At 44.5% G+C, this 25,890-nt stretch overlaps 1 protein-coding gene across 1 annotated transcript in view; it reads left to right on the top strand.

Moving 5' to 3' along the window:
* Nucleotides 1–25,890, top strand: part of NPC1 (NPC intracellular cholesterol transporter 1) — a 49,971-nt gene that overhangs the window by 747 nt on the left and 23,334 nt on the right. Inside the window, exons 2-8 of the mRNA XM_060119078.1 lie at nt 10,224–10,346; nt 11,270–11,376; nt 13,325–13,500; nt 21,194–21,361; nt 21,928–22,177; nt 23,949–24,022; nt 24,603–24,973. Coding sequence (XP_059975061.1) covers nt 10,224–10,346; nt 11,270–11,376; nt 13,325–13,500; nt 21,194–21,361; nt 21,928–22,177; nt 23,949–24,022; nt 24,603–24,973 — 1,269 coding nt within the window. The remainder of the gene's footprint in view (nt 1–10,223; nt 10,347–11,269; nt 11,377–13,324; nt 13,501–21,193; nt 21,362–21,927; nt 22,178–23,948; nt 24,023–24,602; nt 24,974–25,890) is intronic.

Here is a 25,890-nt window from a genome sequence, read left to right as displayed (position 1 = left end):
TCTTACCGACTCCCTTTACATCTCTAGAAGCTGAGGCCGACAGGTGCACGTGTTAATTGGATTTCGCAATACCAGCCGTGGAGAGGATGGGGCCTGGAACTCCCTGGGTCGGCTCTCCCCTGGTTTGGTAGAAGCCCTGGGCATGAGCGCCTCGCTGCTGTTTGTGTGTCTACAGTTTTATCCTTTAAAACTGTGGGTGTTCGGAGGGATGTCTAAGGATTTAGTGCTGTTTAAACCAGATCCGGATGGGAATCCCAGGTTCTCGTGCCCACTCATAGATGTGTCAGTGATGAGGGGGCAGTGAGTCCCAGGGGAAGGCAGATGAAGGGGTTTCCTGCACCAGAAAAAGCCCTCCTGAGACGTCTGCATAGTTCTCAGCAGGGGGGTAGGTGTGGCTGACCCGGGAAGGGCCTCCTGTATGTGCGTGTGGGCATCGCCAGGGGTGTGGGCTTGTGGAAGAGCACACACCTGGTGGGGAGGGGAGGCAGAGGAAAGCAGGTTTCGGGGAGGTGCTTTGGAATGGGGTCAACCGGTAGACCGCCTGCTCGCCCTGTGGCTTTGGGCTCATTACTCTTTCAAGCCTCACTTTTTCTGAAGATAAGCAATACCTCGTACGATTATTGAGGTCCCTCCATGCATAATGATGTTTGGAGAGACCGCATCACTGTAGTAAAAACTCAAGAAATAGCAGCAGTTATTTGCTTTGAAAATACAACTATTCAATTTCCCGAGAGTTTTAGGTTAGGATCTAACAGGCAGACTTCACGTGGTTAAGTAGCTTTAATTTATCTCTGAAATTCGTTTACCTCAAGGTAGCAGCCAGGGCTGATGGTAAATGAGTGCCTCTGCTCCTAGGACTTTTGGGATAGGTCAGGGGTTGGTCACAGGTTTCTTGCAAAACGCCTGGAAACCTTCAGAAGGTTTGCAAATATGAACTGGAGACCCTCGTGTTGATTTTTTTTTTTTTTTTTTTTTTTTTGCGGTACGCGGGCCTCTCACTGTTTGTGGCCTCTCCCATTGTGCGCAGGCTCAGCGGCCATGGCTCACGGGCCCAGCCACTCCACGGCATGTGGGATCTTCCCGGACCGGGGCACGAACCCACGTCCCCTGCATCGGCAGGCGGACTCTCAACCACTGCACCACCAGGGAAGCCCTCGTGTTGATATTTTTAAGATTAGCTCCCTCATGTCTGCAGAGGCTTTCAGTACCTGCATTTCCTCACACCTGCAATGTGATGGGGGGGGCGGGTGGTTCCCGCTTTTAGAATTCTCACCAGTGATAAGCAGCTCATCTGGGTTCAGTCTGAGCACCAGTAAAGTTCTGTCACGGAATTGCAGACTAACTGTTCTTCATAAAGTCTGAAATACCTTTGGGGGGTGGGGGATTTTTGCTTTCCTTAACTTTTAAGTTTTACAGATGATGAAATCACATTACTAAGACTGCGTGGTTTTTAAACCTTGTGCTCATCCAAATAATGTGTGTAGTTTTGAGAAGTAGTACACATCTCTCCTGACTGTAATATTTATAAGCTTTTTCCTGAGGGACTTGCACCATAATGAGGCCTGGGTAGGAATTAAGCCATTAAAACTGCTTTCCCTGAGGAGATCAGGAATGGGTTAATCTTTCAGCCTGAGAGCATTGAAGAATAACTTTCTGAAATTGGAGCAAATGTGGGTAATCTTCCCCAGTCTCTCCCATTCCTTGATTGATGCTGTGATCAGTTATTTTACTAACATAAGTAATCAAGGGAAAATGAGGCTTTTTATTATTAGCAAGTGGGCAGAAAGAAAACGCCTTGCTGAATAGGTCTTTGTATTCCTTCAGTGTTTGTCATATTACCCAGAACAAAGAATCCTCTTTCCTGGATAACCCTTCCCCTCCCTCCACTCCTCCTAAAAGGGATGCTTTTCATGGGTGTTTTACAGATGACACATTACCTGTGCGGAAGCCTGGAGTGGGCCGTCTCTAACCTGAGCTCAGGTGCCTCGTCTGCTCCTCCACCCACAGATCTGTGAAGGGCACCAGCTCTCCAGCCAAATAAACTACTTGCTGTCAAAACCCTGCCCATCTTCCAAGGCCCAGTTCAAAAGTATCTTCATCTGTGACATTGTCATTCTGTTCCCCCAACTAGAATGCCTTCCCTCTGAAGTTCTCAATCTTTGTTTAACCTGCTGCAGCAGGAGCAGCGTTTACGGCCTGGCACAAGACTTGGAGTTAAAAGACCTGGTGTGGGTCTTGACTCTTCCTCTTACCAGGAGTGATCTTGGGCAAAGGCAGTCTCCTCCTCTGTAAAAGGGGGTTAACAACTTCGCCTGCTTCTCAGGGTGCTTGTGGAAAGACAGAGAAATATTGTTTGAATTGAACTACCATGCTGCAGGCTCCCTGAGGGCAAGAACTATATTTTACCATCTCCAGCGTGGCCTGAATCAACAAATCATTGGGCCTTCATGGATTTGGGTGAGGGGATAAGATGGGTGGGGCATTCAGAGGCTAGTAGAGATCAGAATTGGATTTGCATTTGTTGTCTGGGTGTTTGCGAAGATCAACGGTGGCCCGACAGGCTTTCCTTTGCTTGCAACATGCTTGTTATTTTCAGTCTTTAGAATATTTGCTTTGGCAAGAAAACTTTAAAACACACACACACACACACACAAACCCAAAAAACCCCTGCTCTCTCTGATGCAAGTGTGCTCTTGGGGGATTTGAGAGGGAATCTTTAGAATTGGGCCACGGAGGAACTCAAATTACCGTCATTCAGTAATTTCATAAATGTGAAGTGAGTGCAGTGTAGGATACAATAGTAGATCGAAAGAATCACCTAGCCAGAAAGTGGTCTGTCTATAAACTGTAAAGTGCTATGTAAAGGTTAGTAGTCACTATCCCTGTCTTGTTCATAGTTGATGGGAGGACGAGTGGATACATAAAAAAAATTACAGTGCAAAGAAAAGTGTGCTCTAATGAAGGGACAGAATGTGCTGGGGAGTCCATTTTCGAGCTGAGTGTTGGAGGGTGAATTAATGCTTATCAGGCGGATGCAAGGAAAACTGGAGAAAATAGGGGGGAGAGTTACCCAGTTGTTACTAAAAACCATTAAGCTGTACACTTCAACGGTGAATTTATGGTATGTAAATTATCTCAATATTTTTAAATGGCATCCTGGATTACAAGAGACTAAGGAAAAAGGAATTACCTAATTTTTGCATGGTACTCCATTGCAGTGACACCTCTGATCTTGTTTTATGATGCTGTTTTTCCGGTTTTACAGATGTGGATATTAAGGCTGAAGTTTGTCTCAAGGTCATAGTTGGTAAATGGCAGACTGGGGCTTGAGCCACTGTCTTCTGACTTCCGGGCTCTATTCAAATTCAGAATATTGCTGCCAGGTTATTCATATTTAGCAAGCTCTGTTGAATGGGTGTTTAGCAGATGTTCTACTTGGCCAGTAACATTCAAGGCATGTTCCTGGCTCCAGTGTGGCTTCTCCAAAAGCCTGTGATAGATCAGGTGTGGATTTAGCCTACTGGCCTGACCCTTGGTTTAATTGTCACGTTGTGTGAACATTCCTTAGGAAAAAACCTGCGGACAGTATATACCCCCACCCACTTTCATGGTTTTGATTTAGCCTTGTGGCTTTTGGATTATTTTTCAAACTTGTGAGTGTGGGAGCTCAGAAATGTCTAAGACTAACTAATAGTGTGACCTTGGGCAAGTCAGTTAAACGGCAAGCTGGAGGGGTTATCTGTAAAGTGAAGATTGGCTGAGCCCATCTGACTCGAAAAATATATCTAAAATACCCATCTAAAGGCGCGCCTGGTGCTCACACAAATTATCCTTTGTTATGTGTGTATGTTTACCCCAGATTGGCTATAAAACAGAGTTCCAGAGAATTCCGTCATTAAAAGTCAGAGCAGACCAGCCTCCACCCCAAATGTCCTGTCATATTTGTTTGTTCTGTGTACCTGACCCCGAAGGACACAGCAGGCAGCTTAATCTCTGGACAGGATTCTCTGGGCCACCGCCTCCTGGGTTATCCTGACTGGCCAGGTCAGCCCCTCAGCTCCACCCCTCGCCAGAGCTGCAGCTGGGTGTGTCTCCAGGTTCCATCGTGAGCTTTACTCATCCAGGACAGCAGCAGAGGTGAGGGGCCCAGGCCCTGCACTGCATCTGCATGGGATGGCCAGGTACAGGCCTGGGGCTGAGGACAGTCAGTGGTCCTGAGAAAGTGAGTCAGGACTTGACGGCTGCCTAGAGTTGTATGTAAATGGTAGTCATTGGTCCTGTAGGTGAACAAGGCTGTGTGGAAAGAGGGACACCTGTGTAGGATGATAGTGGAGGGGACAGCCCATCCCCAGCACATTGTCACAATCTAAGGATACGTCCGTGTACAAACTGAGCTGAAGTTTGAACAGTGCAGCAGCTGGTGGGGTGGGCATGGGGGTGAATAGGAGGGAGAATGCTTAACTTGGCGTTCAGAATCTTGTTTCTCATTACTGGTTTTGTCACTTATGAGCCACGTGACCTCAGAGAATCCTCTCTGAGCTCCAGTTTCCTTACCTGTAAAATTCTGTGATACTACTCCATGGGATGTCCGAGAAATAAACGAGGCAATGAGGGAGAAATCACTCAACTTTGTGCCTGGCACTCGGTTGATGTTCATTAAGCATTTGAACATGAGTTAATATTCACCCTGGAGTATAGAATTCTGTTGCTGATGTTCAGAGCTTCTCCATGTGATAAGATGTGCTTTCAGGGAGCTCCCAATTAGAGTCTGTTTAGCAGCTGCTAGAGTTGCTGACATGTAGCAGAAGGGGCATTTTTTTTTTAACTTTCCTGAACTATTCCTATTATTATTGAAAGATGCTTCCCTGTGCAGTCATATATCCAATAATTAAACTCTAGAGCATGTTGTGAAATAAAGCAGAGATGGCCTAGGCTTGTAACTACTAAATTCTCGGTTAAAGCCAAAGCAACTTCCTGCATAATCCAGTCAGGCTCCTTTAACTCATCTTGTACGGTTTGATAGTTTCTGAATCAGTGAACACTGGATGCAATACTATAGAAAATTTCAAAGGAAGTATAACACCTGGGCTCTGCCCTTTAGGATTCTGTGGTCTTACAGGGCATTCGAGACAAACACAAGAAAATACTCTTGCAACCTCTGCCTTCATGCACAACTTTGTGATACTCATAAATTCTCCTTGATCTTAGAGCAGGAGCCAGCAAATTATGACCTGGCTAGAGCCTGTAGTTGTGGATAGTTTTCTTGGGACACACCCACGCCCATCTTTTACCCATTGTCTGTGGTTACTTTTGAGCTACAGCAGACAAGGTTGAGTATGTAGCACAGAGACCTTAGGGCCCACAAACCTATCATATTTAATATTTGGCCCTCTAAGGAAACGTTTATCCACCGCGTCCTGGTGGATCCCCAGGGGAGCTTGTGGAATGTAAGTCACAAAGAAATGGTTCGCCTGAGCTCTGGGTGCAGGACACCTGCTGACTCAGTGAGGATGGATGCCCGTGAGCACCAGCCATGTGCTGCCTGGGGCCAACCTGCCTCTGCCCCAGGACAGCTCACCCGACGGGGGGAGCACCGTGACCAGATCCAGGTGATAGGAGTCAGAGTTAAATTTAGTGGAGGCAGTGAGTCTTGGGTGAGGCTTGTAAAAAGGGAGGCCGTTCCAAGATGGGGGCGGGGACTGAAATGTGTGGAGAAAACGAGGGACAGCAGACAAGGGCTGGAGTCCGGCCTTGGGGACCCCGATAAATACAGTTACAGGCAGTTCAGGTAGAGTCAACAGCCAGTCACGGAGGGTAGTAGAGATTATGTAAAAGTTACTGCATTTGTGTGTGTTTGCGTGGATATATGTCTACAGGTTTGCCTGTGCGAGGGAATTGAAAGCCCGGAAGACCTAGATCTAATAAGTTAGCATTGGTTAAGTCTGAGGAATAGGGTGGCAGTGGAGAGGTGAGGGGGAGCTTCCGGTGTTATCTCATATACACCTGTAATGTTTGAATATTTGTGATGGGTGGGTACTCTGTAATTAAGGAAAATAAAATCTACACTCATTTAACATTTTAGGAATCGGTCAAATGTTTAAATGCTTAAATAAGACAGTTCTTGTGGTCATGAATAGCTCTGTAAGACTGGTCGGTGCCCATGAGATGAACTGTGAAGAATTATCATCCTTTGGACTTGTCCCCCACAACCCCAAGTGGAGCTTTGGCAACACCTGTTATTAGAGGCTCTGGCTGTGTCACATGACACTCAGACCCATGGTGTTTCAACTGACGGTCACCCTTCTCTGTTTAATCTCAGTATAACCAAGAACGTGCTGTCTGCAGTCCTTGCCACTGGCTTTTCTCTTCCATGGTGAAGGGCATCCGAGCTCATGTTTTGTGATAAAATACACATAAAATCGACCGTTTTAAGTTCAAGTACAGTTCAAGGACATTAGGTACATCACACGTTGTGCAACTACCGCCACCGTCCATCTCTGGAGCTGAGCTCACATGCAGTCTGGTGCCCTTTGGGCTCTGGCGGACCTCCGGCCTTGGTGGGTTTATTTCAGTATCGGGCAGGAGATGGCCTTCCCCAGGTGAGTATCATTGGTGTGAAGTCAGCACCAGTTGTTCTTGTATCAGAGTGAAGGCAGCTTTCACCCAGACACCTTGCTTCCCTGAGAAAGGAAGTACGTGGCCTGTACCTGAGCCCTTGATTGCTCGGCGTGCCCTTGGTCTTGGTGTCGGCTTGTGCCGCCCTGACGTTCCAGGAAATCTTCCAGGGATCTTGAGGTGAGCCGTTGTCTTCGTTGATAAAGTCTGACCGCTGGGCCCTGGCGCTTTGGAGCCTAGAAGCCCCAGTTGTTCGGATGTCGGCTAGGTTCTTGACAGGCTGCGTAGATGAGCTCGGCCTAGTCAGTGGTCCGCTGAGGAGTGACCCTCGTGCAGCGTAAGAAGTAAGAGCTCCAGCTTCCAAACCAGCCAGGCCTTGGGTCGGGTCTGGCTCTGCCGTTCTCACATGTGGCCTCAGGTGGGTCACTTTACCTGTGTAACCCTCAGTTTCCTCATATGTGAAGTGGTGTTATTTTAGTGCCAGCCTCACAGACCTGCTGCGGGATTGAGGTGACAGGGGCACCCTTATCCAGTGCCTGGGTGCCGTGGGCGTGGTGTACCCCCATGGGAGCAGACCACGTGGTGGGAGGTGATGAGGTGGACAGAGGATGGCTGTGGGCTCGCAGGGAAGGGGTCGGGGGGGAAGGGGTGAGGGAGGCTGCACCGGCGAGGCTTCCCGGGAGGTTGGTGGGGAAGGTACCTGGGCCTGAGCCCCTGATGAAGAGGGCCTGGCGATGGAGGAAAGACTGCTTTCCTTTTGAGCACCTGGGCTGTGCAGCAGGTGGTTGGAGGTACAGCTGGAGAGGAGTTGTGTGTGGTCTGACTGAGCAGGAGGGTGAAATGGAGCAGCCTTCGTGGGCAGGAGCAGGTGAAGGGACCAACACAGAGATGAGGTTGAACATGTGGATGAGGAGGAAGCCAGGTGGTGGAGGTCCCCAGGGGGGCTCAGCACCAGCCGGGCCCTGCGGTTGAAGGAGATGCTCGGGTTTCAGCTGTAGGTGAGCCGAGGGGAGGCTGGGAGAGAGACTTGAGGTGGGGAAGAGGCCTCCCAACCCGTGCAGCCGTGTGAGTGAGTGCACAGGCGCACAGGCCTGCACAAGGGATGGGTGATGGACCCCCTTGAGGGAGGACCTTAATTATATATTGAGAGTCTGTTTCTGGAACTAGAATGTTCTGGTTTGAATCCTGGCTCTGCTGCTTTTGGACAAGTTATTTAGCCTCTCTGCCTCTGTTTGCTCATCTGTAAATTGGGCATAATAGCACCTCCCAGGACTTCCCTGGCGGTCCAGTGGTTAAGACTCTGTGCTTCTACTGCAGGGGGTGCGGGTTCCATCCCTGGTCGGGGAACTAGGATCACGCACGCCGCGTGGTGTGGCCAAAAAAAGAAAAAACCTTCCCTCATGCATTTGTTGTAAGGATTCATTGGGTTAATATGTAAGAACAGTTAAAACAGTGCCTGGCACACAGCGAGTGGCCTGTGAGTACCTTTGGGCCCCGCTGGTTCATGCTTCTTTAGGTAGGTGACTTGGGAAAGCAAACCTAAGAGCAGTGACTCAAGCCCAGTTTTTTCCTGGCCCCAAAGAAACCACGAGCAGTTTATTTTCTTCAGGTCTTTGGATCCTCTTTGGTGAGGTCCCAAACAGTTGGAAGGCATTAAGAATAATTCCTTACGTTTGAGTGGTAGTGCTTTCTAGTTTCCTAAGCACTTGCTCCTTTATTCCCGCATTCAGTGTTCACACCAGAACTGTGACATAAGCGGGGTTATGAGTGCAGTTCACAGGTGGGAGACGCCTGCTCTGCTCAGCCAGGTTACCTGCTCCAGGTGCAGCCGGGCTCAGCATTTATTGAGGAACCCAGGACTCCTGATCTCCCACCCCTCAAGCTCAACCCTCAGCCCTTCCTCCCTACCCGCCCCCCCCTCCGCCCCATCTCTTCTACTTGGTGGGTGGAAACAACTTTGCTTTGAAACAAATGGTGTAGATTATAAAGGACGATCTTGTAAATAGGGACCAAACAGCATTGGGTCATCTTTATTTTCCCGTAGAGTGCTAAGTGCCGAGGAAGGGGAACTTAGACTCCAGATGCCCGTCCTGTTAGTCATGCCAGAGTTGCAGTTTTATGACTGGATTCCTGCCACACCTGTGGGTGACGTGCCAGAGTGCCCCCTGGCCGGGACCTGCTTGCCCTGTTGGTCTGTTGAGAATTCTGTGAGGGGGGGTCCAAGGGACGGGTCCCTTGTGTGTAAATTATGGGTCAGTATCAGCAGTTGTCACCCCTTCTTAGCTTATTTGCCTTTTCAAACTTCAGTAGATGGATAATGACCTTTTAGTGGGAAACCCAGAGTTTTGGAAAGAGCAGTACTTTCTCTAGATTCGCTAGGTTTATGGACATAATTATGAGTCTTTTTATATAGAAATGGTGGAATTTTGCAACTTCTTGCCAAAGGTTTGGGATATGACGTTGTTAAATGCTTGTTGCTTCCTCATTTGTATAATTTCCCTTCCTTGTGGCCTAAACATATGACTTTTAATGAAACAAGATGGGGTAAGTCATAATTTCTGTTTTAAAATATCTGAAGAATGAATTCAGAGACAAGTCATTTGGGCCTTTAGATTTCCCCTCAACACCCCTCAACCTCCTGCCTGTTTTTCCTTTCATGTTTTCAGGGCCTGTTGTGGGATTTGTGTCTTGATGCCGGCGACCAACACAGCCCAGCTTAACTCCTTGCGGTGTGCAGCCCACGTGCTACTGCCCCTGGAGAGAATTCACTCTCTTGCTTCTGTGCCGATATTTCTTTAATGGCTTTTCCACCAGGTATCTTGGGATCCATGGTTGCTTCTCGACAGTCCCTGTTTCCCTACACAATAGCTGATTGCAGGGTCACGCTGGCCGTGACCCTGGCCAGCTTGGTGGAGCTCAGTGGCCTTGCTGATGGGATGAGTCACGTGGTGCCCTCCTCCCCCCAACCCCACTGCCGTGTGACTCTCACGTGGGGAAGAGGAGTGGCTCTTGAGAAATCTTTACACAAGAGGTTTTATATTTTTAAGATTCTGAGGGGATTTTCCTTAAAGTGAGCACATTTCTTGCCTTTTACTTAAATCTCAAGGACAAGGTATTCATTCTTCTCCTCCTTACGGTCTTTTCTTCACATTACTCATGGTGTGCTGATATTAATTAACCTTAACAGATACGCAAATGATCTTTCATTATTTAGACCTGACACAGTTCCTCCTACAGATGTGCAAAAATAGAGCCTTAGTAATCACAGACTCACATACTATCTTGCTTTCTTCTACACTGATTGTTAGTGACTCTTATGTGGAACTGTAGCTTCCTCTTGTTAATAAATAATCTAGCAGGAAGTAGAAATCATGTAAACAAGGAATTTCTATTACCTCCTTCGCTGACTGACTTGACAAGTCCATTTTGGTCTATTTTAATTAATATTTGTCAAAATGTTAAACTAACCAGTGCCTCTTACTGTTACTTGGCTTTGCAGGTAACCTTGGAAGCTTCTGTGAATGGGGCTTGAGTGGGTGCCCTTTGCTGTTGAACTTTGTGTTATCCCTGAGGCCCTAATGAAGCGAGTTTTGGCTTGACTTTTGTAGGTATTTTCACAGTCCTGTGTTTGGTATGGAGAGTGTGGAATTGCATCTGGAGATAAGAGGTACAATTGCAGATATTCTGGGCTACCAAAGCCGTTGCCAGAGGATGGCTATGACCTGGTGCAGGTGAGTTAGTTGTCTTGGGCGTTGGGAACACAAAATGCTAATCAGAGATCCTCTGCAATTATACCTTAAATATTACTGTGGGGTGGGGATAGAGATGAAATGAATGGGCTTTTCCTATCCTAAACTCTTATCTGTAGCACAAAGAAGATAACATAACTCCAGAGGCGTAATTTTTGGGGGCTGACTATACCTTGCTCATAAAGTTTCCCATTATCAGGTTACTACTTAGGAACTGATCTTGGTACATCAGATGTTGCTTTAGCAGCTTCTTCAAAATACACTCAAAGTTACCTCTTTTTGTTCCTAGATTTCAGGACTTGAGTGGACGAGGCTGCTAAGTGGCTGTGACTCCCTTGTCCTTTGTTCACTCTAGTGATTCCTCCGGTTTCCACCAAGAGCCTATGAACTTTGGCTGCTACCAGGAATCTGTTTCCTGTTGTCTCTTTCCCCATCCCTGATACACAGGGATATTAGAAAAGAACTGGAAAACTCCAGGTGGAAAGACGGGTCTTAGAGGCTGCAGTTGACACGATAGCAGGTCACCTGGACTTACTCCTTTCATCAGAATTATTAAAGGCATTCGACATTCCCTGGAGTGACTGAGGGAAAGAGTAAATAGCATTCTGGTTAAACTTAACCAAATAACCTAAAAAGAGGTAAAATGATGATCAAGGGAGGAAAGTGAGCTTCCCAATTAGAAAAAAAAAATTAAAATGCTTCTACTGCCTCTACTTTTGTGAATCCCTAGTTATAAACAGTAAATCTGATAACCTTTTAAAAGAATTCTGCAAGCACTTTGCATATAGGTGTCTCACCCTTGTGTACCTAAAAAGGGCGATATGAATAAAATGGTCTTATATTTGAGGAATGCTTGTCCTTGTTTAACTGTGCTCCTCTGATGTCCGTGCTTTCTCACCCGAAAGGAACTCTGTCCAGGGTTCTTCTTCGGCAACGTCAGTCTTTGCTGTGATGTTCAGCAGCTTCAGACACTGAAAGACAACCTGCAGCTGCCTCTGCAGTTTCTGTCCAGGTGGGTTGACTGCCAGGCATGCAGGAAAAATGGGTTTAAAAGTTAGTTCTTGTTTTAAGAATGCTATCTTACGACTTCTCAGAAATAAACAGTAACTTCTGATAAAGTAATAATTATCAGACTCAGTTCTCTCTTTACATTCAGAGTTGCTACTTGGTTTTCCTCTGAGATGTCTTCATCCCAAAGGGGACCTGCACTGGGGTCTGGGTCCTTTCAGACTTGATCCCTTTCGTGCTGTGGGGAGGAGAGGGGTTTCTGCCCATTTCTCTGACCTGAGACCCTCCTCCGAGCAGTCCCCTGCATTGCCTCCCTCCCCTGCTTTGTGCGTGGTTCTCTCTTCCTGTGGTGACCCAGGCCTCAGTAGAGCTGGCCTTTGGTAACTGCTCAAAGCTTGTTTTGGCAGAGTCGGCTGGTTTTGTCAAAATTAGTTTGCCATCCAGTGTGTTCTGTGTGACCCGGGCAGTGAAAAGGGCTTCGTAATACATGTTCTCTAAGCTTACCCAGCGGTTCTCGAATGTGCAGAAGAACGAACTGGTGGTGGTCTTTAGAACAGCACGTTGAGCACCGTGATAAAGGCAGATGGGAAGGACATGTGCTTCTCTATGCAGGTGTCACTGCAGGTGATAGGGCACAAGTCGGTGTCCGCTAGGAAACCTTGCTTCTTCTCAGATTTTCAGTCGGCAATATAGAGTGGAAAACCATCTGTAAATTGTTCTCTGAGGACAACAAACAATATAATAGGTCAGAAAGTTGAGACTCTAATCAGGCCAGCTTATCTTGTGGAAGGAAGCCTAGTGGAGGTTGCTGTAGCCAGATTGGAGCTGTCAGTTAGCCAAAATACATTTATCTAGCACCTGCTCTACGTGAGGTATTATGGGCATAAGTGAGGTATTATGGGCGTAAACATCAAAAGATAACCAAGTTTTCCCCATGTTGTCAGAGGTAGCAAAGCTTTATTTATAATAGCAAACAGTGAGATGCTAATATGGAATACTATGCAGCTGTCCAAACTGATGACTGTAGAGATTAAATGGAGTAACATAGAAAGAGGTTTGTAATTTACGGAAAGTAGTAGAAAACTGTGCACCCCAAGAGCGAATTCTGTTTGAATGGTGTAATTGTTGTTCCTGTTTGTCACAGTAAAGCACGGAACTCCTGAAAGCAAGTCATTGTGGGTGTCTGCTCCTTCACTAGACCAGAGGCTTTGAAGGCTGGGACCACACCTTCCTTGTTCTGTGTCGCCGCGTGTGGTCGTCTGGATGGGTTCAGAGTAGAGAGCAATCTTGATTGGTTTTGTTGCAAGAATGCAAGTCTGATGAAGCAATAGCTTTTGCAGATAATGGTGAACCAAAGAGGAGAGAGAGGTCTTCTGCCACATAACTGGTCAACATTAGAAGCTTAAACTTTGAACCTGGAAGACAGCAGACGGTTGTGGTTCTTATGAAAACCCGGGTGCTTCTGAAATGCATGCAGCCAGGGGATACCACTGCTATTCTCTTTATCTTCTCATGTCACGGGGAAATCCTCTTGTGTTTAGAGAGAGCCTAGGATTATCTGGGGATCGGAAGAGAGTCCTTCAGTAGGTTATAAGATGAAAACTAATGTGTAAATCTCATTTTTTCCCTTTTTTCTTCTCAATCAGAATTGTCACCATGATGCTTCTAAGTCCTTCTAACTTCAAGACAGAGAAAACATGTCTGAATTATAAAGTGCAGAATTCAGAGAGCATTTGTCTCTTTTTGAAATTACATCTGGGCAGCACAAATGTAGTAATTAGGGCAGTTTCTAAACAGGTGTCTATTTTAACATGAGGTTTTAGGTTTGGAATTGCTGGGTTTAATATGTCCTCATGTTAATCCATTTGCCATTTTACAATAAATTTTAAACATTCTTTTTGCTGGCCCTATTATCCGTGAAATCATATACAGTAGCTTACTTTTCCTTTTAGATGTCCATCCTGTTTTTATAACCTAATGAACCTGTTTTGTGAGCTGACATGTAGCCCTCGACAAAGTCAGTTTCTGAACGTTACAGCAATGGAAGATTATGTTGATCCTGTTACAAACCAGACAAAAACAAACGTAAAAGAATTACAATACTATGTTGGAGAGAGTTTTGCCAATGGTAAGTAAACTTTTAAATTATTCCTCTTTTATATTTGGTATCAGGACAGTGGATCAAATCGTCCCTTTTTGTTGTCCTGTCAACTCTGTGAAAATGACAGTTTTTAGTTCCATTGGCCTTGAAATGTGAGTTGTTGCTTTGCTTGTATCCTGGGACTTGAGCTACAACCTTTTATACAATCTCCTTAAAGCATTTGCTTTAACGCCTTCCTAAGTATAAGTTCCCACATGGAAATTTTTAGTATGTGCAAGCTTATTTCTATACATTTTAGAAACCATTGGAACTTTGGTTCTAGTGGACATGAAAGGCATAACTTCATGAATTACTGCAAGACTGAGGAGATGGGGTGGAAGGTAGAGCTAGTTGGCAGAGGAGAGATTTTTGACCTTAAAGAAACAGATCACGAGAAGGGAAAGTAAGCAGGTATAACAAATAGGAGGAAGGGTACCCCAGCAACTAGAAATCATAGAACACTCTGAAAAAGACCATGTCATGTTTGTTGAAAATGACTGAAATGAAAGAATTCTAAAAGAATAGGACACTAAGGAAAAAGAATGAACAGATTAGAAATAGAACTGTAGGGCTTCCCTGGTGGCACAGTGGTTAAGATATATAACAGGCAGGCAGTGGTTAAGAATCCGCCTGCCAATGCAGGGGACACAGGTTCAAGCCCTGGTCTGGGAAGATCCCTCATGCCATGGAGCAACTCAGCCTGTGCACCACAACTACTAGGCCTGCGCTCTAGAGCTGCGCGCCACAACTGCTGAGCCTGTGTGCCACAATTACTGAAGCCTGCGTACCTAGAGCCTGTGCTCCGCAACAAGAGAAGCCACTGCAATGAGAAGCCCACACACTGCAACGAAGAGTAGCCCCCACTTGCCACAACTGGAGAAAAGCCCACGTGCTGCAACAATGACCCAATGTAGCCAAAAATTAAAAAAAAAAAAAGGAATAGTCATTTAAGTGGATTAAAAGAAGATTAGATGCAGCTGAATAAAGAATGTGCCCAAAAACAATAAATAAAATAAGAAAGTAATTCATCAAAGTTGTTGACTATAAGAGCAACATATAAATTTAATTATAATGATCAGTTAAAAACGTAACAAAAAAACTTACTAGAAAAAAGATCCCATTCACAAAAGCAACAAAAAGTAGGGTACCTAGGAATAAATCTACCAAAAGATGTGACATAAAAGACACTCTGACAGGATGAAGAGAGATCATTCTGTGTAGAAACAGAACCATCCATGTGGACAGTTGATACAGGTGTGTTGTTATAAATCATTAAGGGAAAGAGTGGGCTAGTTGATAAATGGAGTGAGCAATTAATTATTCATCTAATTTTTATTTTTGATTAACAAAGTAAAAATCCTAATCTTGGAAATTTTTAGAAGTAAATATAGAATGTCTTTATGACTTTAAGGTAAGAAAGGATTCTAGACAAGAGAGGAAAAGCAGAAACCAGAAGTGAAAGGATTTATAAATACAGATAATTAGCATCTGTAGCAGTCAGTGAAATGCAGATTAAAACAGTGAGCTACCATTTCACATATCAGATTGGCACAGATTTAAAAATTGGTCAATTCGAAACATTGGTGGGGATGTAGAGGCAGAGGAATGCTAATATGCTACTCCACTGGAAACTGTAGCTCGGTGTGAGTGTTTGAAACCCATTTGAAAAATAGTTTTGCAATACCTGGTAAACTTGAAGATAAATATACCCTCACCGCAGAAAGTCCACTTAGAGGTGCCTACCTTAGAGAAACTCTTAATGCATGTAAGGAGGGAGAACCATATAAAAACGTTCATTGTAGCATTTCTGTGATCATGAAAAATTGGAGACATCAAGAGAATGAGAAGACAAGCACAGACAGGGAGAAAATATTTGCAAAAGACATAATCTCATAAAGGACTGTTACCCAAAATATATGAAGAATTCTTAAAACTCAACGATAAGGAAGTGAACAACCTGATTGAAAAGTGGACAAGAGACCTGAACAGACACCTTACCAAAGAAGATACATGAATAGCAGATAAGCATGTGAAAAGATGTTCAACATCATGTCATTAGGGAATTCTAAACTAAAACAACAACGAGGGACTTCACTGGTGGCACAGTGGTTAAGAATCCGCCTGCCAACACAGGGGACACGGGTTCAATCCCTGGTCCAGGAAGATCCCACATGCCTTGGAGCAACTAAGCCCATGCGCCACAATTACCGAGCCTGTGCTCTAGAGCCTGCGTGCCACAACTGCTGAAACCCACGTGCTCTAGGGCCCGTGTGCTGCAGCTGTTGAGCCACGTGCTGCAACTACTGAAGCTCACACGCCTAGAGCCCATGCTCTGCGCACCACAACGAAGGGTAGCCCCCGTTTGCTGCAACTAGGGAAAGTGTGCACGCAGCAATGAAGACCCAATGCAGCCACAAAAAAACAAAAAAACAATGATACCACTACACACCTATTAGAATGGCCAAAATCCAAAACCCTGACACCCCCAAATGCTAGCGAGGATGTGGAGCTACGGGAACTCTCATTCATTGCTGCTGGGAATGCAAAATGGTACAGCCACTTTGGAAGACAATTTGGCAACTTCTTAGAAAATGAAAAATATTCTTTTTTTAACATCTTTATTGGAGTATAATTGCTTTACAGTGTTGTGTTAGTTTCTGGTGTATAACAAAGTGAATCAGTTATATGTATACTGAAAAACATTCTTACCACACATTCTAGTAATCATGCTCCTTGGTTTTCACCCAAAAGAGTTGAAAATACATATCCACATGAAAACCCACACGTGGATGTTTGTAGCAGCTTTATGCATAACTGCCAGACTTGGAAGCAACCAATAATGTCTTTCAGTAGGTGAATGGAGAAACCGTGGTACCTCCAGACAACAGAATATTATTCAGCACTGAAAAGAAACAAGCTATCAAGCCATGGAGAGACATGGAGGAGCCTTAAATGCATGTTACTAAGTGAAAGAAGCCAACCTGAAAAGACTATATACTGTGCGATTCCAACTCTCTGACACTTTGGAAAAGGCAAAACTATGGAGACCGTAAAAAGATCAGTGGTTGCCAGGGGTTGGGGACAGGGAGAGACGAATAGGTGGAGCACAGGGATTATTAGAGCAGTAAAACTAATAGTTGATACTATAATGGTGGATGTGTGTCATTATATGTTTGCCAAAACTCTAAAGAATGTACAGTACCTAGAGTCAACCGTAACATAAACTGTGGACTTTGGGCGAATATGATGTCAATGTAGATTCATCATTTGTAACAGATGCACAACTCTGGTGCTGCTGATAGTGGGGAGGTTGTGCTTGTGTAGAGGCAGTGGTTATATGGGAACCCTCTGTGCTCTCTGCTCAGTTTTACTGTGAACCTAAAATGCTCTAAAAAATAAAGGCCATTTAAAAAAAACATTGGAGACACTAAATGCTAATTAAGAGGAGAACAGATAGTATACTGGAGCATAGTCATAGTCTGTTACGTTAAAATGGATGAATTAGGATTGTGTCAGTCACGTGAATGACACTTAAAAATACTGACTGAAAGTAACAGAACATATGTAGTATGTTTATATTAAACAGTACTACGTATTTATGGATACAGTATATCATAAAAGTACACAAACGTGCATGGGAAAAATAAACATCAAACTCAGGATTGTGGTTACCTTGGGGAAGGGGGGCTGCCCATAGGAAGGGATAGTGAGGGAGCTTCAGCTATATCTATAATGTGTTTTTGTTAATGTTAAGGCAAATGTTGTAAAATAGTAAGATCGGTAGAGATGGGTGGCAAGTACATGAGAATCATATTCTCCATATTTTCCGTATCCTTGAACTATTTGATAAATTAAAACCTGAAAATCAAATGGTTAGCTGGAAGATATGAGGGAATTACTCAGAAAACAGCATAGAGATATAAAGTTCTGGAAATCATTAAAAGTGACATATGGGGGTAAGAGAGCTGGGGAGAGACAGTAAGCAAAAGGATAATGGCTGGGGATTTTCCAAAATGGATGAGAGATGAATCTTCAGACTTAGGAAAAGAAAATGAATCCTTAAACCAGGTAAATTAAGAAGAAATAGAATAGGGGCTTACCCGGCAGTCCAGTGGTTAAGACTCCTTGGTTCTACTGCAGGGGGCGTGGATTTCATCCCTGGTCGCAGAACTAAGATCCCACATACTGCGTGGCGTGGCCAAAAAAAAAAAAAAAAAAGAGAGAATATATATATATAAATCAGTTGTATTTCTATACACTTGAAATGGACAATCTGGAAGTGAAATTTAAAAAAAATTCCATTTACAATAGTATCAAAAAGAATAAAATATTTAGGAATAAATTTAACAAAAACAGTGTGAAACATATTCTAAAAGCTAAAGAACATTATTAAAAGAAATTAAAGAGGATCTTTATAAATGGAAAGGCATCTTGTGTTCATGGATCAAAGACTTAATATTGTTATAAGATGGCAGTACTCCCCAAATTGATCTATAGAGCCAGTGCAGTCCCTATCAGAATCCCAACTGACTTCTTTGTAGAAATGGACAGGCTGATTTTTAAATTCACATGAAATTACAGGGGACCCAGAATAGCCAAAACAATCCTAAAAAAGAAGAACAAAATAGGAGGAATCACACTTCCCAGTTTCAAAATTTACTAACCAACGAGTGGAAATCAAGATGGTATGGTACTGGTATAAGGATAGACATACAAAGAAATGAGACCGAATTGACAGTAATCCCATACACCTGTGGTCATCTGATCTTTGACAACGGTGTCAAGACCATTCAATGGGGGAAAGAATAGTCTGCAACAAGTGGTCTTGGACAGTTGGATAGCCACATGTAAAAGAACAAAGTTGTACCCTTACCTCACACCATATACAAAAATTAACTTAAAATGTTTGCAGCAACATGGATGGACACATTATGCTAAGTGAAATAAGTCAGACAGACAAAATTAAATACTGTATTATCTCACTTATATATGTGGGATCTAAAAAATACAACAAACTAGTGAATATAACAAAAAAGAAGGAGACTCAGATATAGAGAACAAACGAGTGGTTACCAGTGGCGAACGGGGGCGGGGCAGCATAGAAACCTGGGGGAGTGGGAGGTACAAAATGTTGGGTATAAGATAGACTCAAAGATGTACTGTACAACATGAGGAATATAGCCAGTATTTTGCAATAATTTTAAATGGAGTGTATCCTTTAAAAATTGCATTTAAAAACTTAAAATGGATCAAAGACCTAAATGTAAGAGCTAAAACTAGAAAACTCTTAGAAGAAAACATCAGGATTAAAAATTAAAAAAAAAGAAAAAACCATCAGGATAAATCTTCATGACCTCAGATTTGGCAATGAATTCTTAGATATGACAGCAAAAACACGAGCAAACAAAAGGAAGAAATAGATATCTTGGACTTGATCAAAATAAAAAACTTGGGCTTCCCTGGTGGCGCAGTGGTTGAGAGTCTGCCTGCCGATGCAGGGGACACGGGTTCGTGCCCCGGTCCGGGAAGATCCCACATGCCGCGGAGCGGCTGGGCCCGTGAGCCATGGCCGCTGAGCCTGCACGTCCGGAGCCTGTGCTCCGCAACGGGAGAGGCCACAACAGTGAGGGGCCCACGTACCGCAAAAAAATAAATAAATAAATAAATAAAAAACTTGTGCTTCAAAGAACACCATCAAAAAGAGGTGAAAGCAATATTTGCAAATCATGTATTTAATAAAGGATTTGTATCTAGAATATACAAAGACTTCTAACAACTCAATAAGTAGATAACCCAATTTAAAAATGGGCAAACGAGTAAACATTTCTCCAACATGTTATACAAATGGTCAATAAACTCATGGAAAGATGCTTGAGATCATGAGTCATCAAGGAAATGCAAATCAAAACCACAATGAGGTACCGCTTCACACCCACTAGGGTGGCTAGAATCAAAAAGATAACAAATGTTGGCCGAGATGTAGAGAAATTAGAACCTTCATACACTGCTGGTGGGGATGTAAAATGGTGCAGTCACTTTGGAAAACAGTCTGGCAGTTCCTGAAACAATTAAACACAGAGTTACCATATGACCCAGCAGTTCCACTCACAAGAGAAATGAAAACATATGTTCATAATAGGTGGAAACAACGAAGATATCCATCAACTGATACATATATAAACAAAATGTGGTACATCCATATGACGCAATATTATTTGACCATAAAAAGGAATGAAATATGGATCCATGCTGCAACATGGATGGACCTTGAAAACATCATGCTAAGTGGTAGAAGCCAGTCAAAAGACTGTATATTATATGATTACATTTATATGAAATGTCCAAAATAGGCAAATCTATGGAGACAAAAGTAGATGAATGGTTGCTTAGGGCTTGAGGGGACGGGGAGATAAGGGAGCATTAGTTAAAGATACCAGGTTTCTTTTTTTAAGGTGATGAAAGTGTTTTAAAATTGACTGTGGTGGTGATTGCACATATCTATGAATATGCTGAAAGCCATTATATTTTAACTTTAGATTGAGGAATTCTATGGTACGTGAATTATCTCAATAAAGCTATTTTAAAAAGGAATCCATACCTAAATATAGCTCATAAAAACTATAAAATTCCAAAGACAAATATCAAGTAGAGAAAAGATAGAAATCACTTCAAAGCAAGTAGAGAAAAGATAGAAATCACTTCAAAAGAATGACAATTGGAGATTTTCTAACCAGCAATGATAGAGGCCTGAAGGCAATGGAATTATCATAGTTCTAAAGAAGCTACTATCGCTCTAGCTAAATTGTCTTTCAAGAGTGAGGGTAAAGCACAATGAATTTATAAGTATCTCCTTAAAGTTTAGGGGAAGAAGGTCCTGAGAGGTTTCTAACAAGCAGGGACGGGTAATTGAATATTAAGATAGGACCCGGGGCCTCCCTGGTGGCGCAAGTGGTTGAGAGTCCGCCTGCCGATGCAGGGGATACGGGTTCGTGCCCCGGTCTGGGAGGATCCCATATGCCGCGGAGCGGCTGGGCCCGTGAGCCATGGCCGCTGAGCCTGCGCGTCCGGAGCCTGTGCTCCGCAACGGGGGAGGCCACAACAGTGAGAGGCCCGCATACCGCAAAAAAAAAAAAAAAAAAAGATAGGACCCGTTACCACTGCTTCCTTATGTGCAAAATGTCATTGACATTATTACTTCGTGTGTTGTCTTTATGCATACTAAAATAAAACCCCAAAAGAGAGTGGTATTAGGGTCATTCACATGTGAAGTCTGTCCTGAAACCAATTTTTACCCTGGAAGTGCCAGCATTCTCCAGCTGTAGAGCTTCCTGGAACCAACTTTGCTGGCTGAAGAGGCACTCAGATCCTTCGCTTCTCCTTGCTCGGCCTTCAGGTTGCTGTTGCATGCCCTGGGGGTGATACCGGGATGACGTAAGCCTTTACTGTCTTTGACTTTTAAGTTGCTTGGAACCTGGCCTGATGTTACTTGTAGGGTGACAAGCTGGTTTCAGAGGTGACCTCCGATCCCGCCCTTAGCGTTTACTGTCCCGAGTCCCAGCCCGCGGCTCCCGCTTGCAGTGTGTCTGGATTTCCAAGGTCACACGTGAGAGGCCTCTGGTAAGATCTCATCTGGTGAGTTAACGCAGCGCAGCTTCAGCCTTTTCCCTTACTCCCCTGCCAGCCATGTACAATGCCTGCAGGGACGTGGAGGCCCCCTCAAGTAACGAGAAAGCCCTGGGGCTGCTGTGCGGGAAGGAGGCCGAAGCCTGCAACGCCACCAACTGGATCGAGTACATGTTCAACAAGGACAACGGCCAGGCGCCCTTCACCATCACGCCCGTCTTTTCAGGTGGGGATGAAGACCTCCACGTTTGGTGTATTAGGATTTCTTTTAAAGCCCAGGAACCTTAACCTGTAGTAGGAAGATAAATTCAGATCCCTAGGTCCTAGAGTTTCCTCCAGCGAGAGAGGTAACTAGAGCATTTATCCTACCCCTGGTTGGTTAGGGACTGGGCATGGGAGTGGAGAGAGAAGAATTGCCTTCAGGTGTTGCTGCAGAATTGAAGGAATAAGCTGTTTTTAAAAAAAAGTTTTTTCAAAAGCTCTGCCATAGCGTTAGACTAGCTCCTCAGTGGAGATAAAACTTGATTGAAGGTTTACTGTGGAATGTGGTGGACTTGGATCTCAGTGACAAACCCTATGCCCAGAGTTATAGAGGTTAACTTAAAATTTTACAGGACTAAGCAGCAAAACATAACTTGATCCCCCAGAAACCTCCAGTCCTTTTTATTCTTCCATTTGTGTTACTTCTTTCAGTGTGCTTGTCATTGGGTTTAAATAGAATTTAATACAAGCCTTGTAGTGTTTGCTTTTTTTTAATGGAAATTTTCTCACTCAACACAATCCTTCCCACAGATCTGCCAGCCCATGGGATGGAGCCCATGAACAATGCCACCAAGGGCTGTGACGAGTCCGTGGATGAGGTCATGGGGCCCTGCAGCTGCCAGGACTGCTCGATCGTCTGTGGGCCCAAGCCCCAGCCCCCAGCCCCTCCTGTTCCCTGGAGGATCCTGGGTCTGGACGCCATGTACGTCATCATGTGGAGCACCTACATGGCATTCCTGCTCGTGTTTTTTGGTGCATTCTTTGCCGTGTGGTGCTACAGGTAATCCGTTTTGTTTTTCCTCCAGGACAAGAAGAGCAAAATTACCCAAGTGGCACTTCTAGCTTTCGCTCAGTAGACTTTGGTTCATTAGAATAGGAAACAAATATCTGCATGAATACCATTCCACGAATTGCTTATGCCCTGCAACTAGTCAATAATCAAAAGCCTATTTAGCCATTGAAACATTTGAAGTCAGTTTTATTGATTTATTCAAAATGGCATGTGATTTAAAGCAGCCATTCTTTAACAAAGTCTCATGAGCCAAATCTGATTCAAATCCTTTCAAATGCAATACTGTAGTCCTTTTAGATATCTGCGTCTTGACTTAGGACAACACATGTTTTTAAAACTTTTTATTTTGAAATAATTTTAGACTCACCGAAAGGGTACAAAAATAGTAGTGTTTATTTATATCCTCTACTGGCTTCCTCTAGTGTTACAACGCACATCACCCATGGGATATAATTTAATCAAAACCATGAAAATAACATTGGTTTACTGTTGTTGGCTAAACCACAGTCTTTTTTCAAGTTTCACCAGTGTTTTCTCTAACACCCTTTTTCTGTTTCAGGATCCCATGTCACGTTCACTTTTTGTTTTATTCATCTCCTCCAATCTGTGACAGTTTCTCGTCTTTCCTTTTCTCTTATGGCCTTGACACTTTTGATGAGTGCTGGTCAGTTATTTTGTAAAATGTGCCCCAGTTTGGCTTTATCTGATATTTTCTCGTGATTAGGTTGAGGTTAGGTGTTTTTGACAATATCACAGAAGTGACGTGTCTTTCTCAATGTATCATATCAAGGGCTTATGATGTCAATATGTCTCATCACTCGAGAGGTTAGCCTCGATCACTTGGTTAAGAAGGTGTCTGCTGGGTTTCTCCACTACAGTAATAGTGAAGTTACTATTTCTCCCTTTGGAGTTGATAAATATCTTAGAGGAGGTATGTTGAGACTATGTTAATACCTTGTTTCTCCTCAAACTGTCGCCCACTGATTTTAGCATCCATCCGTGGATCTTGTCTTCAACACTTATTTCCTGTGGTGTTTGCCTGCTGGTGCCTTTGTATTTCCCTCGTTCCTTCTCCATTTACTAACTGGGCTTACTCTGTACAGAGTTATCCCTTCTTCTCTACTTATTTATTTATTCAGTTACGTTTACATCATGGACTTTAAAAAAAAATTCTGTGGTCTCTGTTCAGTCTCATCATTTATCTTATTGCTAAATTTTCCCAGTTTCAACCACTGGGAGCATCTTCTGGTGGCTCCTATGCTTTTTTAAGCATGCCCCACCCCACCCCACCCCCCCAATTCTCAAGCTTGTTCTTATTTTCTGGAATCACAAGATGTTCTCTTATTTTCCCTGCTCCAGCCCTAGAAGCATCCTCTTCTGCAAGGAGTCCTGGTTCCTTTCATTGGAGAATGGTGTTTAGAAACCAAGATCTAGGCACTAGATGTGCTCATGGCTCCTGCAATATAGTGTTTACTGTGTTTTTAAAGAACCTAAAACTTTTAAATGTAAATGAGGGCTACAAGGTGAAATTATCCTTTATTAATTTTTTTTTCTAATACCCTCATAAATTCTCCCCTGAGACTGATGAGCAGAGAGACCCAGAGCAAGGGAACTTAAGGGAAGGCAGGCACCAATTAGGGAGGAAGCAAACAGGATGAGGAAGTGAGCTTTCAATGGGAAAGCTCGCGTGGGAACGTCAGAAGAACAGCCTCACTGTGCCGAGGTCCATGAACACGACTTGCATGCTTTTATTTTCCAGAAAACGGTATTTTGTCTCCGAGTACACCCCCATTGATGGCAATATTGCTTTCTCGGTAAATGCCAGTGACAAAGGTAGGCACGTTAGTCCTTAACTAAAAGGGTTGGGACCATGTTGGCACGAGAGCATTCATTTCCTTGACAAACGTTTACATGCCTGTTCCAGGAGAGGCCCTGAGCCTGTGCCGAGGACACGGCTGTGATGGAGACAGGGTCCTTGCCTCTGTGGCACTAACAACCTGGTCAGGGTGGCAGATCAGAGCCATGCAGTTAATAATAGCAGTAGAATGATCCTGGCCTGGGATGAGAGCTGTGGAGGCGCCAGCGTGGCGGGCTGAGAGCCAGGGTAGCAGGAAAGGTTGGAGGGAACTGCTCCGGACAGAGTGCTGAGAGCACTTTGTTTTTCCGAGGCTTGTGTGTGAGCACTGTTCCTCTAGGGGTGGGGATAGGTGTGGGCAGGTGAGCAGGGCCGCTTCCAGAGCAGACAAGTAGCTGGTGGGGGGCGGGCAGGGGATCGTCTTGTGCACGTCCCGGTGTGTCCTGTGTGGGCGCAAGTCCCGTTATGGGCAGTGGTAGCTGATGCTCTCCCCGTTCCGGCTTTCAGGAATGGCTTGGCTCTTAACCTCCACCCTCTCTTCCTCTCCTGCTCTTCCAGGGGGGCCGTCCTGCTGTGACTCTCTGGGTGCCGCCTTCGAAGCCCGTCTCCAGCGGCTCTTCGCACAGTGGGGCTCGTTCTGCGTCCGACACCCCGGATGCATCGTGTTCTTCTCCGTGGCCTTCATCGCCGCCTGTTCTTCGGGCCTGGTGTTCATGCAGGTCACAACAGACCCGGTGGACCTCTGGTCTGCGCCCGGCAGCCAGGCGCGCCGGGAGAAGGAGTACTTCGACACACACTTCGGACCTTTCTTCCGCACCGAGCAGCTCATCATCCAAGCCCCCCTCACCCAGCCGCACGTGTACCAGCCCTACCCCTCTGGAGCCGACGTGCCCTTTGGGCCTCCACTTGCCATAGACATCTTGCACCAGGTAATCTGCTCTTTGCAGAAATCAATTCCGGGGGACGTGGCACTTTGTCAGCTTTTGACCAGTTTATTTGATGTGGGTTTGAGGCTGAGTGTGGTGGTTTATCTTGTGAACCTTAATGATAAAAGTAAAGGCGCTTTTCACTTAATTTTCAAAAAAGTGATAGCTGTTGAATTTAATGAAAAATTTACTGTAGACCGCTTTGGTGTTTATTTCATACAGATGGTCTTGCTTGAAATTGAGATGAGCGTTTCTCTTTTGAAACAGAATGTATTTATAATTCACCTAAGAACTTACGGATTTTTTCCCGTGATAATTAAAAAGTAATACACCAGGACCTAAAGGGATAAAGCCTCTTACGCTGTCCGGGGGACCTAGGAAGGAGCTGCTGGATCACTGCTGATCCACCTGCAGGAATGAACTTAGTGTTGCCTGAATGTGGGCTCCGTGCCTGCATTTGGTGGGAGGTGCATTTGGAACGAGATCCATCCCGTGGTCTTACAGAGGCTTTTAAACCTGCCCGTTCTCCCTTATCACACTTATCTGTAAATAAACTGCATCCACTTATTTTTTAATGAACAGTTGCACAGTTGCATGGTTTTTCCTATAAACATTGCTCTTGCCCTACAGAAAGTCTTGATAGCTTGAAAAAACATCAAAATAGTCTCAGGACTTTAGTAGGATCTTTTTTCCACCCAATGACTGTCTGTTGCTTTTTCCCAGCTTGTTGCAAAAGGTGCAAATGTTGTCATTTACCTCCTGGAATATATTCTCTATTAGAAAGTACGAGAATATACATAAATGATCATAGTATGGAGGAAGGTGGTATTTGTTTGTGAGGGGAGGGAGTGTCAGGAAGATCAGGCAGATGACCCCAGGCTCCCCTCCGTGGCCTCGTGGGTCCCTGTGGAGAAGGGTGG

Source organism: Mesoplodon densirostris, chromosome 15 (assembly GCF_025265405.1).
Source record: "Mesoplodon densirostris isolate mMesDen1 chromosome 15, mMesDen1 primary haplotype, whole genome shotgun sequence".
NCBI classification, from domain to species: domain Eukaryota; kingdom Metazoa; phylum Chordata; class Mammalia; order Artiodactyla; family Ziphiidae; genus Mesoplodon; species Mesoplodon densirostris.
The sequence above is the reverse complement of the archived record's forward strand: the minus strand, read 5'-3'. Positions and strand labels throughout refer to the sequence as shown.